Source organism: Cnephaeus nilssonii (assembly GCF_951640355.1).
Source record: "Cnephaeus nilssonii genome assembly, chromosome: 2".
NCBI lineage: Eukaryota > Metazoa > Chordata > Mammalia > Chiroptera > Vespertilionidae > Cnephaeus > Cnephaeus nilssonii.
The window spans coordinates 11,157,971-11,172,466 of NC_137073.1; the positions used below are offsets into that span (position 1 = coordinate 11,157,971).

The window sequence follows — 14,496 nt, forward strand, 5'->3', positions numbered from 1 at the left end:
GAGCACGTCACAGGCTGAAGCAGTTCCAGGGGCTCAGGAGGAGGACCTGACACACTTGGCCCCCACCATTGAGGCCACCACCTGCTGCAGCCTGTTTGGGGGACGTGCAGGGTGGAGAGAGGAGTGGGGACGGGTAGGAAGTGACAGCAGGACTCAGGACGGTTCGCTCTCTCCTCACCCAGGTGGAGTTTGTCCCTGAGCTGCCCAAAACCGTCACTGGCAAGATCAAACGGAGTGAACTTCGGGAAAAGGAGTTCGGTCAGATGCAACCCCAGTAAATTCAGCATCCTTCTGAGTGTGACCTTGGGCACACGCCTGGCTGCCGCGGTGCCCCCACATGGCTGGGCGAGGTGGGGGTGCTGAGGGCTGATTGGGAAAAGCCCAGGACTGCCAGCATTCCCACATTTCTGTTCTTTTAAGTTCACATCAGTCACTACCCTGCCTCCAAGGCTCTTGTTCCTTTGGATTGCCCAGGCTGGTGCTCAAATTGGGGCTGAAGATAATAAAGTGCTGACATCGATATCAAGGGTGATCCTGCGTTGTGCATTCATCATGTACATGAACCTGTGGTAAATGCGGTCCCTCCTTGCCCTCCCCCTTCCCCTTAGAGAGAGCACAGGGCCTGGTTCTCGCTCCTGTTGCCTCCCGCACACACCCCATTGTTCCCATGTGGCCCTGCACGTCCAGTAGAGGTCCAGGACCCAGAGATCCGGGAGTGATGCTCCAAGCAGCCCAGGCACCTGCCTCAGCTAGGTCCCAGCCTAGGCCCGGTGTGGGCAAGTGAGTGACCTGATCTCCAGGGACCAGAGTTCCACAGGACTCTCCCAGCCTTCTCCAGAGGTGGCCAGTTCCTCATTGCCAGGAGGGACCAGGGGTCTAGGAGTCTTACCCCTCAGCTTTCCCCCATGTGCAACCACCCACACATTCCTTCCCAGGGATCCAGGGTCTTCCTTCCCTTCTCCCAGGGCCCAGAGTCCTCCCTAAAAACTCTCCCTCCGCACTCTTTAAGTTCTTTCTGTCATCAGAGTCTTCTCCAACCCCTCCCCCAACCTGGGCATGGGGTTCTATGAACTGACCCTTCACTTCATCCATCCTTGGGATGGGACCCCTGGGGCACATCACAGGCTGGGAGGAGCAAGGGCAAAAGGGGCTCTGCCTGGGGGTGAGGAAGAAGCACTTATTGTCTACTTTTCCCTCACTGCTGGGAGTCACTCTTAGGGAGATTGCCTCTTAAGCCGTTTGCCAGGGGGCACAGACACACAAACACACAAGGAAATGTACAGATACTGCCTGGGGGTGATGTACACCTTTAGCCTGTTTTTTGTTTTTTGTTGTTGTTTTTTGTTTTGTCTGGGAAGCTTTTAATTTAACAGTCTATTTTAAATGACAGCCTTGCTGGATATAGGAATCTTGGTCTCAGATCCCTGCTTTCCATTACCTTGAGTACTACTTCATGCCATTCCTGTCTGGCCTGTGCAGTTTCTGATCAGAAATCAGGTGTCAGCCTTATGGGAACTCCTTTGTAGATAACAGTTTTCTTTTCTCTTGCTGCCTTTAAGATTCTCTCTTGGTCTTTAATTTTTGGCATTTTAATTATGATGTGCCTGGTCATGGGCCTGTTTGGGTTCTTGTTTGGGGTTCTCTGTGACTCCTGGACTTGTGTGACATTTTTCTTTACCAGGTTAGGGAAGTTTTCTGCCATTATTTCTTCTAACAGCTTCTCTATGCCTTTCTCCCTTTTTTCCTCTTCTGGCACATCTGCTATTTAATATTGTTATGTTTCATGTTGTCTCACTGTTCCCTTAAGCTTTTCTGTTTTTTAATGGTTTTTCTTTTTGGTTCTCTGATTGAGTGATTTTTTTCAACTCCATCTTCTAATCACTGATTCCATCCTCAGCTTCCCCTAATCTGCTGTGTATTCCATCCAATGTGTTATTTATTTGTGCTATGTCATTCTTTATTTCTGTTTTCAGAGTCAGAGTTACTATATCTTCTTTTTCATGCTGTTGAGCATTTTTACCATCATTACCCTGGACTCTGTTTCAGATAAATTTCTTATCTGTGCTTCATTTATCTCTTCTTTTGAAGAATTCTCTTGGTTTTTCATTAGGGGGTTGTTTCTTTGTCTCCTCATTTTGGCTGTATGTTTGGATTTGTGACTGTGTATTAAGTAGATCTGCTACACCTCTCAATCTCTAGTGCAGGACAGCATCAAACGCTTTTTATGACTAATAAGATCAGGCAAAGACTTAAAGCCTCCAGAGACCACCTCTGCCTACAGATTGAAAGGATTCTGACTTGAATTGCCCTCAGGCAATAGTCCTCAGATGTGGCAAGAGTTGTTTTGTTTTTTTTCTAACAGAGTGAGGTAGTTGCTTCTACCTGGAGGCTAACTGCTATTTTTAGTCTCTTAAGTGGCCTCAGGAACTTAAGAGCACTGTGGGGCAAAGTGTTTCCCAATAGGATGGGTCAACTGTCTTCCCAGTGGTAAAGCCTGCTGCATAGCAAATGTCTGTGTGGGAAAGATGTCCTCTGCTGCATAGGGGACTGACTCAGCACAGGAAACAATGGTGTCTGCCTTCTGAGCTCTAACCCCAGAGCCTCTGATCCTGGCTTCTGCTCCCACAGCTCCAGTTTGCTCTGCCCTCCCTCTGCCTGAGCACAAAGTGGGTGGCTCCACAAGGAATTTTATGTGTTGGTCCTTTTGAGAGGGTGCCTGAATTTCCAGAATCTCTCCTTGGCACACAGCAACCCCAATGCTTTTTACCCAGATGTTATGTGGGTACCCTTCTCAGTTCTGGTACTCTTTACTGAGGGGGGGGCAGCTTGGGGATTAGACCTCAGAGTTCTCAGTGGCAAACTCAACAGCTGAGATACCTCTCTGGAACTTCAGTTGCTGTCTGTGAATGTCTGGCCAGCCCTTTCCCCACTCCGCCTCTCCTGCCAGTCTCTATGTAGTCTCCACTTTTGGTCTTCCATTATCAGGATTCTCTCTTGTGAGTCTTCCATTGATTATTAAGGCAGTTTTTCCATATTTTATTTCTACTAGGTGTACCAGGTAATAATAGTGGATTTTGTAATCAAAGAAAACACGATAATTTCAAGAGAAACATCAAAAGTGCTTTATTCAAAGTAATGTCCATCACTACCTACACATTTCCCTATCATTCAGGTAATTTGTAGATATCGTCCTAATAGAACTTTTCTTGTTTTGAGGAAAACCATTCAGAGACCCAATTTTCCACTTCATATATTTTGAAGTGCTGCTCAGAAAGTGTGTGTGCCATCGATCAGAACAAGTGGTAATCTGAAGGAGCAAGATGTGGTGAATACGGCTGGTTGAATACTTCCCAGGCTAGATCTTTTAATGTGTCTTTAACTGCTTTTGAAGTGTGTAACGATGTGTCATCATGAAGAAAAATTACTTTGCTGTGTCTTCTGGAACATTCTTGTGGTTTCATGATCAAAGCATGGTTCAAATTGATTATTTGTTATCAGCATTAATGGTTTCACCTGGTTTTAGAAGCTCATAATACACCACACCTTCCTGATCTCACCAAACGCAGAGCATTGTCTTCTTTCCAAATTGATTTGGCCTTGCTGTCGATGTTGATGGTTGGCCTGTATCTACCCATGATTTTGTGCGTTTGGGATTCTCAAAATCAATGCACTTTTCATTGCCGGTCACAATTTGATGCAAAAAAGACTCTTTCATGCCATTGAAGCAACATTTTACTGATGACTTTTCAGTTTTCCATTTGTCTTTCGTTCAGTTGATGTGGCACTCATTTTCCTTCCTTTAAAATCTTTCCCATTGCTTGTAAACGATTGGAAATTATTTGCTGAACAACATTTAATCTTTCTGGAAGTTGTTTTTGAGTTTGACACGCATCTTTATCCAATAATGCTTGTAATTGTTGGTCTTCAAACTTTTTCAGTTGACCTGGACGTTCTTTATCTTTCATATCGAAACATCACTTTTAAAGCATTTAAAGCAGTATTCACATGTATCTTGAGATGGAACATGTTCACCATAAGCTTCCGAAGTATTCAGCAGCACTTTTCTTCAAAATAAAGAATTATCACTTCCCACAAATGCTTTTTTTTAGCACAAAATTCAACATTTTTAAGCATAAAAATATCTATGATGTTAACACCTTCAGCAAATTTGACATATGAAGTTCTGCAGTGTTAGAGAGTGGGAATTTTTGAGCATGCTTCCTCCTAGTACTACTCCCATTCCAGAGAGGCCATGGACTATGCCCCAGATAGAGTTGTCAGTGCTGACACCAGGCCAGGCCTTGAGATACGGTCTCATGGCCCCTTCGCAGCACATAGACCTTCTTTCATAGATCACTGTCAGCTTTCTTGAGAACAGGATGACCCTGTAAATAACATGGTCATCAATAACATGACCCTGACATTACTTAAGAAAAACTGTTTTGTCTTAAATTACTTACTCTGCAAAGACAAGATGTAGTAAATGGGTTTAAAAGCGGTCCTGCACAAAGGGTCAGGGCTGCTCTCTGGACTCCCTGTGCAGAGAAAGGCAGAGCAGTCACCGGCCGGCTAATAAAGGCTCCCTAAATTTTAATTTGGTCTGGACTCCAGTGGTCCTTCACTCACGTTCGCTCCACAACATGCAGCATATTGTCAATACAACAAAATAGCATACATATCAAATCACATATATATCACCATATATGCAACTCCATCTATTGAAAAAAATCTGCATTATCAACCTGTACACCTAGTAATTCCAGTTTGTTACTGGGAGGGTGTCTGTACAGCATCCACTTACTCTGCCCCCATGTTTAATCTCTGATTCAATAATAGTACTTTCCACATAATATTTATATTATACTAAAGGCCTGATGAATGAAATTCAAGCAAGGGGCATGGTCCTCGCAGCCCCGGCTGCCTCGGCCAGCCCTTGCAGCCCCTCCCAAAATAGGCAGCTTGCCTCAGTCCTCGCAGCCCCAGGATCATCTGAAGGATGTCCGGAAGGATGTCTGGAAGGTCAGTCAGCTGTCCGGTCTAATTAGCATATTATGCTTTTATTATTATAGACAACATGTAAATGGTTTGTTACAGTGCCTATAACATAATCAATTTTCAATAAATTTGAGTCAGCTGAAACTGGTTTGGCTCAGTGGATAGAGCGTCGGCCTGCGGACTCAAGGGTCCCAGGTTCGATTCCGGTCAAGGGCATGTACCTTGGTTGCGGGCACATCCCCAGTAGGGGGTGTGCAAGAGGCAGCTGATCGATGTTTCTCTCTCATAGATGTTTCTAACTCTCTATCCCTCTCTCTTCCTCTCTGTAAAAAATCAATAAAATATATTTAAAAAATAAATAAATTTGAGTCAATATTTTTTAGTCATGAAAAATTTCTGAGTCTCAATTCATTTCTTTAATGAAAAGAAATACAAGGTACTAATCTTGTATAATAAAGGGCTAATATGTTAATTAGACTAGATGGCAGAACAATCTTCTGGAACAACCAGTGGGCGGGGCCTTGAGGCAGCCAGTGCCGTGAGGGCTGAAGCAGCTGGGGCTATGAGGCTGCAAGGGCCAAGCCCCTTGCACAAATTTCATGCATCGGGCCTCTAATATATATAAAAATGAGGTTATGTTTATGAGTTCCTTTAGGCAAGAGGTCCTAAAGGAGTAATTATATCTTCTCACTTCCCACTGCCCTTCCTCTCTTACTACTACTCCTCTTACTATGTGCCAGGCACTGTTCCAAGCAGTCTGTATGTATGATCTCCTTTAATTCTCATATCAATTCTATCAGGGATGTACTGTTATTATTATTTACAGGTGAGGAAACTGGAGCACAGCATTGCAATAACTCTCTCAGGATCTGTGTGATGTAGTAACTGGTGGAACACGGTTTCAGCTTTACCTATTTGGCACTGGAGCCTCTGTTTTAAAAACAACAACAGCTGCCATTTGGAAAGCAATTTCCATATGCTCCATATGCTGGGCACTTCCAGTGTCTTCCAAACATTGTCTCATATGACTCCCTCTCTGGGACATAAGTCGATTCAATATTGGTTCTGAAATGGTTGGGGAAGGCATTGGTGAATTCCTATGGCTTGGCCAAAGATAAAACCAATTGAGATGTAGTATCATGAATTCAAAAGTCAATTTTTTTTTCCCTTCCAGAGCAGACAGGGTTGATCAGATAATGTAGATAGAGTGGGATCCCTCCCACCCAGTACCCAGTTTCTCAGTTGAGCAACTCATATCTATTGCTTTAGATGAAAGAAGCCAGAAATCAGAGATGGAGACGCATGGCAGGTAGGATAGGGCAGAATATTGGAGGGAGACGTGAGCACCGCAGACCGCCTTAAAGAAAGGCAGGCCTCAAGTCCTTGGCCATGTTAGACAACCTCTTCAGCGTGCTTCTACAGAGGTAAAACATGACCGTCTACACGTGTCATTGCAGAAGCCAAAAGCTGGAGAGTCACCTCAGTCCCTCTTTTCTTCATTTCCTCTATCAAAACCATCAGTACTAGGAAGTCCTCCTGATGGTATCTCCAAATGCCAGCCCACACCCGCCACTTCTCCGTGTTCATTGTGTCCAGCTTGCCCAAGCCACCACCAAAGCTTAGGCCATCCAGCATCCTCCTCACTTCCAAAGCCCTTCTCCCGGAACTGCCAGCGAGCTCTCTACAATACAAACCTGATCATTCCACTTCCGAATTACCTCTTTCCCATGCTATTTTATTTCAAAATTAAGTAACCAAGGACATTAGTCACTTAATTGAATAGTGAAGCATGTCCCTTTTTTCTTAAAATCCCCTCAAGATACCCCATCACACTTCACAGTATCCAAACTCCTTATTATGGCAGAAAGTGTCTCCTTTGTGCTCTGTGTCCTGCCTGTGTCTCTTACCCCAGACTCATCTTCCTCACTCAGTAATTGGCCTCACCAGCCTCGATCAATTCCTTGGAAAGCTCAGCCTCCAGCCTGTGTACATACTGCTCCTCCTGCCTTTTCCCATGGTCTTCGCATGGCTGGCTCCTTCTCCTGCTTCAGGTCTCAAAACGTCACTTCCTGAGAGGATATCCTTAGTCACACTCCCCTACCCCCCCCCCCCCGCCCCGTCACACTATTATCTTGTTCTATTTTCTTCTGGACACCTATTACCATTTGGGATTCACTTGTTAATTTAATTGATTTTTGGATTGAAGTCTTCTGCTTCCCTCTCATGGGAATATAAACTTGACAGCAGTAACTTTGATTGACATGTCCAAAGCTATATCCATACCTGGAGGGTGCCCATTACATGTCTATTGGATGTACGAATGCTCCGAAGGTTTGTCCTAAGGTTAAGAAAGGCAATGGGTGTAACGTATTCAGGTTGACAGGAGAGGGTTGCCCAGTTACTCAGAGAACTGGGATGATAGAGTCTCTGCCATGTTTTGATGTTACCACCTTCACACGTGGTTTCCAGGACTAGTGAGTCAGGGAAGAGAGTGTCGAGACTGAGACCTACCCTGAAATGCCCTAGACCAGTGAGTTATGTCACTTCGAACTGGGGTTCACAGACCAGAACTGGAATTCAGTGGCCTCATTCTAACTACAAGGGAGGCTTGGCAATGAAAGAAACATGTGCACACAATCTTCAGAGAATTCTACATCTCTACCATATTCCCATTGTCAAAGGTGAGAAAACTGAGGCACCAAGGGACAAGAAACCTTCTCAATGTCACAGAGCTGGCAACTGGCAACTGACTGAAGCCCAGGCTTCCTGGCCCCTGTGTTCTTGACCCCAACACTGATGTTACAGTCCCACACAGGAGATCCACTGAGATCCAGAGAGGATCCCATGGACTTGTCTTCTTGTCCCCATTCTCTTCTCAAAAGTGAGGAGTGACTGCTTTTTCTGCTTGAATGACAGGGGTTCTTTTTTTTGTAGTTTGATACTTTTGGTGTTTAACCTTCACTAGCCCTGCCTTCTCACTCACGCCTTCCATGAACTAAAAGGCTGTCTGAGCTAAAAGTTCATCATTAATGAACCACTCAGGAAGAACAAGACCCACACTCAGAACCAAGTCTCAGCCACGGCAGGGGTGTTCTAGGTGTTTCTAGCAATCTTTGGTGGTGACTTTGAACAGTGGTATTTCTCTCCTGGTTCAACGGAGGTTAGGAGGTAAAATGTCATGGGAAAGTTGGGCCAGAAGAGTGGAGATGCGCTACCCCCCAACAACTCGCCCAACAACACCCCAAAATGGCTCTAGTAGAGAACTAACAGTTCAAGCCACTACCTGTGACAATACCACTCACATGTGCATGCCTGGGCCAGGTGCTTCCCAGGCATTACCTCATGCAGTCCTTTCAGAGAGCCCAGGGGACACATCTGAGCAGCAACCCCCACACCTCCCTTTTTCAGACCAGAAGACCAAGGTTAGAATAGCAAACAGCCTGCACATGGGCCATCTTATAAGTGGCTGAGCCAGAAATTCACCTCAAGACTTGGGGATTCCAAAGAGCCTGCATTTTGCTAGTACAACAACGTTATACTTCAAATCCCAAACTAATACAAACAACCAACATTGATTATGCCAAGCACTGTGCTATATGCTTCCACAAACTATTCCATCTAATCAGAACCACAACAAAACAACCATACCCTGGCTGGGTGGCTCAGTTGGTTACAGTGTCATCCAGATACACCAAGGTTGTGGATTCGATGCCCAGTCTGGGCACATACAAGAAGCAATCAATAAATGCATAAATAAATGGAACAACAAATCTCTCTCTCTCTCTCTCTCAACAATAAAATACACACAGGAGATTAGGTGCGCCCAGGGGTCACATCTGAGCAGCAACCTCTCTGATACTTCATTTCTTTAACTGCAAAATGAAGGTGGTGATATTGAGTAGGGGATCCATGGGGATATGCATAGGCTGTACCTAGCACAGTGGCTGGCACATAGCAGGTGATAATGTTACGTTACACAGCTGTGCATGGGTGGAGGGTGCAGAGGGGAGTAAGAAAGACCCAGAAGGTGAATACCTGGAATAAGACTCCACTATGTAGTAGTGGGTTCACATTATATAAAGGGCGTGGCTTTTGTTTTCTAAAAAATTTTCATACTTAACAGGGGCTTGGGCTTTAGAAATTGTTGGGTGTTACAGAGCACCTCAACATTTATTGAGCCCTTACCCTTATTAGACACAGTGTCTATTGCACTCAGATTGTCACTGGCAAAGAGAGTTTTGTAGATTATCTTTCTAATCCTGTGGGCAGCTGGGTGGTAGGTATTGGTACTGTGCCCTCAAGTTCAGAGACACAAATAGTGGCCAAAATCACTCAGCTGGTAGGCAGTGGAACCAAACCTGACTGTGTAACTCTAATGTCCCCTGGGACACACTAAGTCTCTTACCTGATAAAATAAATAGTTTTTTCAGGCTAAAGTCTGGTGAAATCAGAGCTTTGTTGCTGGACTTAAGGCACTGTGGGCCTGAGAATAGAGTAGTGGACCAAGTCACCTCTCAAAACCCAGTGCTACACTGAAATCCACCTTAAAGCATTTCAAAGTATTATTCTTTTATACACACACACACACACACACACACACACACACACACATATATATATATGATTTATTTCAGAGAGGAAGGGAGAGGGAAAGAGAGATAGAAACATTAATGATGAGAGAAAGTCATTGATTGGCTGCTCCTGCATGTCCCACACTGAGGATTCAGCCTGCAACCTGGGCATGTGCCCTGACGGGGATTCAAACCTCAGCCTCCTGGTTTACAGGTCAACGCTCAACCACGGAGCCATACCAGCCAGGTTCAAATGATTGTTCTTTAAAACTATTTTGTAAGATGTCCTTAGACCAGTGATTTTTCATCATTTTTATCCCATAGCACACATACACTAATTACCACAACTCAGGGGCACACCAAACAATATACTATATTTTTTTCCAATCTGACCAAACATTGGTATAATTTTTATTCATCCACACTAGCTGTCTATTGTTGTGTTGGCTGTTGTCATTTTTTAAAATCGACACTCTAAGGGAAAAGAGGTCAGTGCCCCTGACTAAATAGTCAGGTATTGCATGTTTTAAAAATTCTTGTGGTACACATGTTGAAAATTACTGCCTCAGATGATAAAGCCCAAGAGGATAGGAACTCTTGCAGCCTAAATAATCTCTGATGTTCTAAAACCATGTGTGGCACAGTAAATATTTAATGAGTGAAAAATATATTTATCTGTAATTCAGACATTTTTGTAGGCACACTATAACTTCTCCCCCAATTTTCATGTTTTTGTTTTCCAAATTACAGTAGAAAGGGAAAATCTAACATTTTATTGAGTTCCAATGTCAAGCATTGTGAGGAATATGTATACATATACATATACATTTATACATATACACATACTGTATTTTTCCATACATAAGATGCCCACATGTATTAGATGCCTCCCACTTTTCCAACGCAAAATTAAGAAATCAATATTTTAAACATAAAACAGAACACATTTTTATTTAGTAATTACCGCAGGAAATGTTTACATACTAGTACTATGAGATTGTGCAGCATATCACTTTATTCAGCCTCTGTGCATCACTGCTCTCTTCTTCATCACTATTAGTTCCAGACATATCAATTTCTTCAACTTCTATTGTATCACTGCTGTCTTCTGAGTCACTGTCTATGTATGTGAGATCATCCTCATAAACTGGTGGCATTTTCTGAGCTAACTTTGTTCGTGTTCTCATGGCCAACCCTTCTCTCCTCGTGAAATTGAAGCAACGTTTGCCTTTCCTGTGAAATCAACACTGTTCATTTTGCTTGCAAACATTCCTGCCTGACATTGAATAAGCTTGGTTGACACACAAAAGCCACTCTGGCGCTGCTCCATAATCCAGGTCTTAAGCCTCTGCTCCAAGTTTGCCCATTTTGCTGGTTTTCCTCCTAAGGCCTTCTCCTTTTTTTGGATCTTAAGGAGTTGTTCTTCCTGTTTCTCCCCTGTCTGATCATACACAGTGGGAGGAGGTCCAAACTGTCTCTCTTCTACTCTGTTTCCATGCTCTTTTGCATAGCTGATTACATTCCATTTGAATTTTGCAGAGTAAAATCACTTACCGGTATTTATCTTTTGTTTTTTAACATCTTTATGGGCTCAGAACGCTCTATTCCAGGTGTATCTGCACACTGTCTGCCTCCACCTCCAATTATGGCATTAGCTGACGTCAGTAACAATAAGGCTCGTGATTGGAGGAAGCCTGTTTGAAAAGGTATGGGCAGCAGCTCCCTCCTTGACTGAATTCCGTGTATGAGACGCCCTTCGATTTTCAGTCTAATGATTTTAGAAAAAAAATAGCGTCTTTTACACGGAAAAATACAGTACGTGGTTATAGACACAGTGTCTAGTCACAGCCCCTCTGCTGAGGGCTGGACCTCTGTGCACGCGGGAATCAGAAGAAGACATGAGCAACCGCAGGCATATGAGAGACTTCATTGCAGACAAAGTAGCCATTGCTAACACAGGAGCTATCAGACAAAGCAGTTCTTCAAAGTAGTCCCACAAAGCACACTGGCTGGTCAGCAACACATTCTCATACCAACTCAGACAAAAGAGGTCTCTTGCCAAACAGTGACATTAGTTACAGAAGACAATGGTGCACCTGCGCAGTGCGTACAGTACAACTGCTGCCATTGCCTTTGCACAAACATGTAGCAAATTAGCCTTAAACACCAGGCGTAGTCTAGTCACGGACCCACTCACAGATACAAACGTAGTAATAAATATCACTATAGTAATTCATGGTGAGATATATCAATATCAACATGGATATAGATATACATACAGCTATCGATGTAGTTATAGGTATAGATATGATAAAGCTACAGATAGTGACAGCACATATTGGCATAATTATAGATATAGATATTGACAGCTGTAAAGACAGTTATACATGGAGATAGAGATGGACAGGTCAGTATAGATATCCCCATGTTTAGCCTTCTTAACATACTAATGCAGGTGATGGACACTGTGGTGTCTGCTCAGCATCGTATCCCTGTTCCTCCTCATTAGACGGTAATTCTGTGCTGAGTATGTACTTACATGCTTTACACAGGATGTGATCCATTCACTACTCCAGGTGTTGCTAATATTTCCATATTTTAGAGGGAGGTTGAGAAAATTGCCCAAAGCTGTGTAGGTGAGGAGTTCAGGGACTGGGATTTGAACCTGTGACACTTGGCTCCTAAGGGCAGGCTCTCAGCTCCCACAGTCCTCCCAGCTGGGTGCTTGTGACACTTAGCCCTCTCACATGATGAAGATTAAATCAGAATTTCAAACACATTTACAGGATAAGATAATGAAGAAGTCATTTCTTTGTTGTTTGATTAAGAGAGGTATATTGGATAGCTAGGTCTGCTGTTAAAAAGAAACACAGCCTGGGGGGCTTAAACCTCAGGAATTTACTTCTCACAGCTCAGGAGGCAAGAAGTCTGAGATCAAGGTGTCAGCAGGGGGGTCTCTTCTTGGGCTTAGCTCTGGGCTTGAAGTTGTCTGTCTTCATGTTCACACCACATTCTCCCTCTATGTGTCTGAGTCCCAATCTCTTCTTATAAGGACGTCAGTTATATTGGATTAGGGTCCACCTAGTGACCTCATTTTAACTTAATTACCTCTTTAAAGATTCTTCCACCAGCCCTAGCTGGTGTGCTCAGTGGTTCCAGTGTTAGAGTGTCTGTACACCCTTCGGTAACAAGCACACTAACACACATTTGAGAAAGGCATTGTGGGCAGCTCAGTCTGGATTAAAAAATCGTAAGGAATGATTGCTCAACCCTGGCCCAATGAACTTTGCACAGGGGTTGGGATCATCTTTAAATATAACAGCTCCCATGAGAACTGCACAGTTGGGATCGGCAGAGAGGTGTTAGAGCCAGGCTAGCATGGAGAACAGGACTTTCAAATGGTGAGTTTCCCACAAAGGGGCTGGTCCCATGGCTGCCAACCTGAGCTGAACTCCCAGGGGATGAGAGAGAAGGAGAAGACACTCAGGAAGGTGTACCAATCTCATCCAGTAGCTATAATTCCTCTTTGCCTGTGGTTCCTGAGCTGGGAAAAGAAATCCTAAGTCACTAAGTTGTGCCTCCAAATACTGGTCAGCTGAAACCAATCTCCAGCCATGAACCAGAATGTGCCTCGTCTTGTGGAGGAAAGTCCTGCTCCACGACTGACCTACTAGCCATCTCTTCCCGAAGCAGGTGGTGACTGAGAAGTCGGTGCCTGCTTCCTGAGGACTGCTCTGCCATGCAGTGGCTGATGAGGCTCCGGGTCCTTTGGGGCACCCACAAATCCTGCCACGCCTTCCAGCCTGCCCCTTGGCACTTGCGCTCCCAGTCTGTATCAGCAACTGGCGCCCTGCAATGGAATGACCATGATACACCTGAGAAATTTAACTTTGCAAGTGATGTCCTGGACTACTGGACTCAAATGGAGAAGGTGAGGAGGTGCCTGTGATGGGGGTGAGGGTAGGCGTGATCTCTCTGGTTTATCTTGTTCCTCGGAGGCTGAAGGGCACAGACCTCAACTTACCAGTGTCATGGGAAAAGCTTAAGTTTTGGGGTTCAATTCTCAGTTCTCATCCTGGCCACTTCCGCACTTCTCTGAGCCTCGGTGGTTTTATCTGTGAAATGGGGACAATCTCCCTTAAGAAACATGACAGCAGGTAAAAGTATCTGGTACAGTCAAATAATTGTGACCAAATGCAAAGTTCTAACTACAAGGTCAGCAACTTGATGTTCATCTGAATTCTGACCTTCCACTAAGGGGACTGTGAGCCTCACTGGAATTCATCTCATCAAACTTGGGCTCCACTTCAGGCTGCACAGAGGGAAGGGACAGGCCCCCTGCTGGTGCACCTGCGCACCTGACAGGTAGAGCTCAGTCAGCTGTCCTCCTGTGAGGAGAGGAAGGCCAGCTGCAGGCCTCGCTACCAAAGGCGACTGGGGTGTGGCATTGGGGTCTGTCCAGAGAAACCAGTCCCTCAGCCTCTAGAGTTTACAGGTCTCTTCAGAAGACACCAAGTGCTTGATACTGAAAGGGGAGCAGTGATGTGTAACTCCAGGGAATGGGGTAGACAATGGGTGGTGTTCCAGCTACTAAGTCCCAGCTGATGATGATCACAGTGTGAAAAGTTACCCAACATTATCTTTGTAGAAAGAATTCTCCAGCAATGCAGTCTGAGAGTTGATGGAATTTTTAAGTTTCCAATGAATTTAACATATGTGTTCATGTGCTAGTGTTCAAGGCCTATATGCCTTTCATGGTGCTTCTTCCTCCTTCCTTTTTCCTTTCTCTGAGTTTTCATAATAATTCCCAGGAAAATAGAGCCTTGGTTATGAAGAGCATTTTTTATACGCCATGTCAAGAACTTTGCCTTTAATGTTCAAATTAGATGGACACTTTTATGATCTCCATTTCCCAAATGAGAAAACTGAG

At 44.4% G+C, this 14,496-nt stretch overlaps 2 protein-coding genes across 3 annotated transcripts in view; both read left to right on the top strand.

Moving 5' to 3' along the window:
• Positions 1 to 451, top strand: part of LOC307105584 (acyl-coenzyme A synthetase ACSM1, mitochondrial-like) — a 48,331-nt gene extending 47,880 nt beyond the window's left edge. For both annotated transcript variants that reach the window (XM_079781438.1, XM_079781437.1), the window contains one exon: positions 183 to 451. In XM_079781438.1, coding sequence (XP_079637564.1) covers positions 183 to 278 — 96 coding nt within the window. In that variant the 3' untranslated portion in view covers positions 279 to 451. The remainder of the gene's footprint in view (positions 1 to 182) is intronic.
• A 12,854-nt stretch (positions 452 to 13,305) lies between these two features.
• LOC307105597 (acyl-coenzyme A synthetase ACSM1, mitochondrial-like) overlaps positions 13,306 to 14,496 on the top strand; it is a gene marked incomplete at its 5' end in the record, with an annotated part of 42,171 nt that continues 40,980 nt past the window's right edge. The window contains one exon of the mRNA XM_079781456.1: positions 13,306 to 13,497. Coding sequence (XP_079637582.1) covers positions 13,306 to 13,497 — 192 coding nt within the window. The remainder of the gene's footprint in view (positions 13,498 to 14,496) is intronic.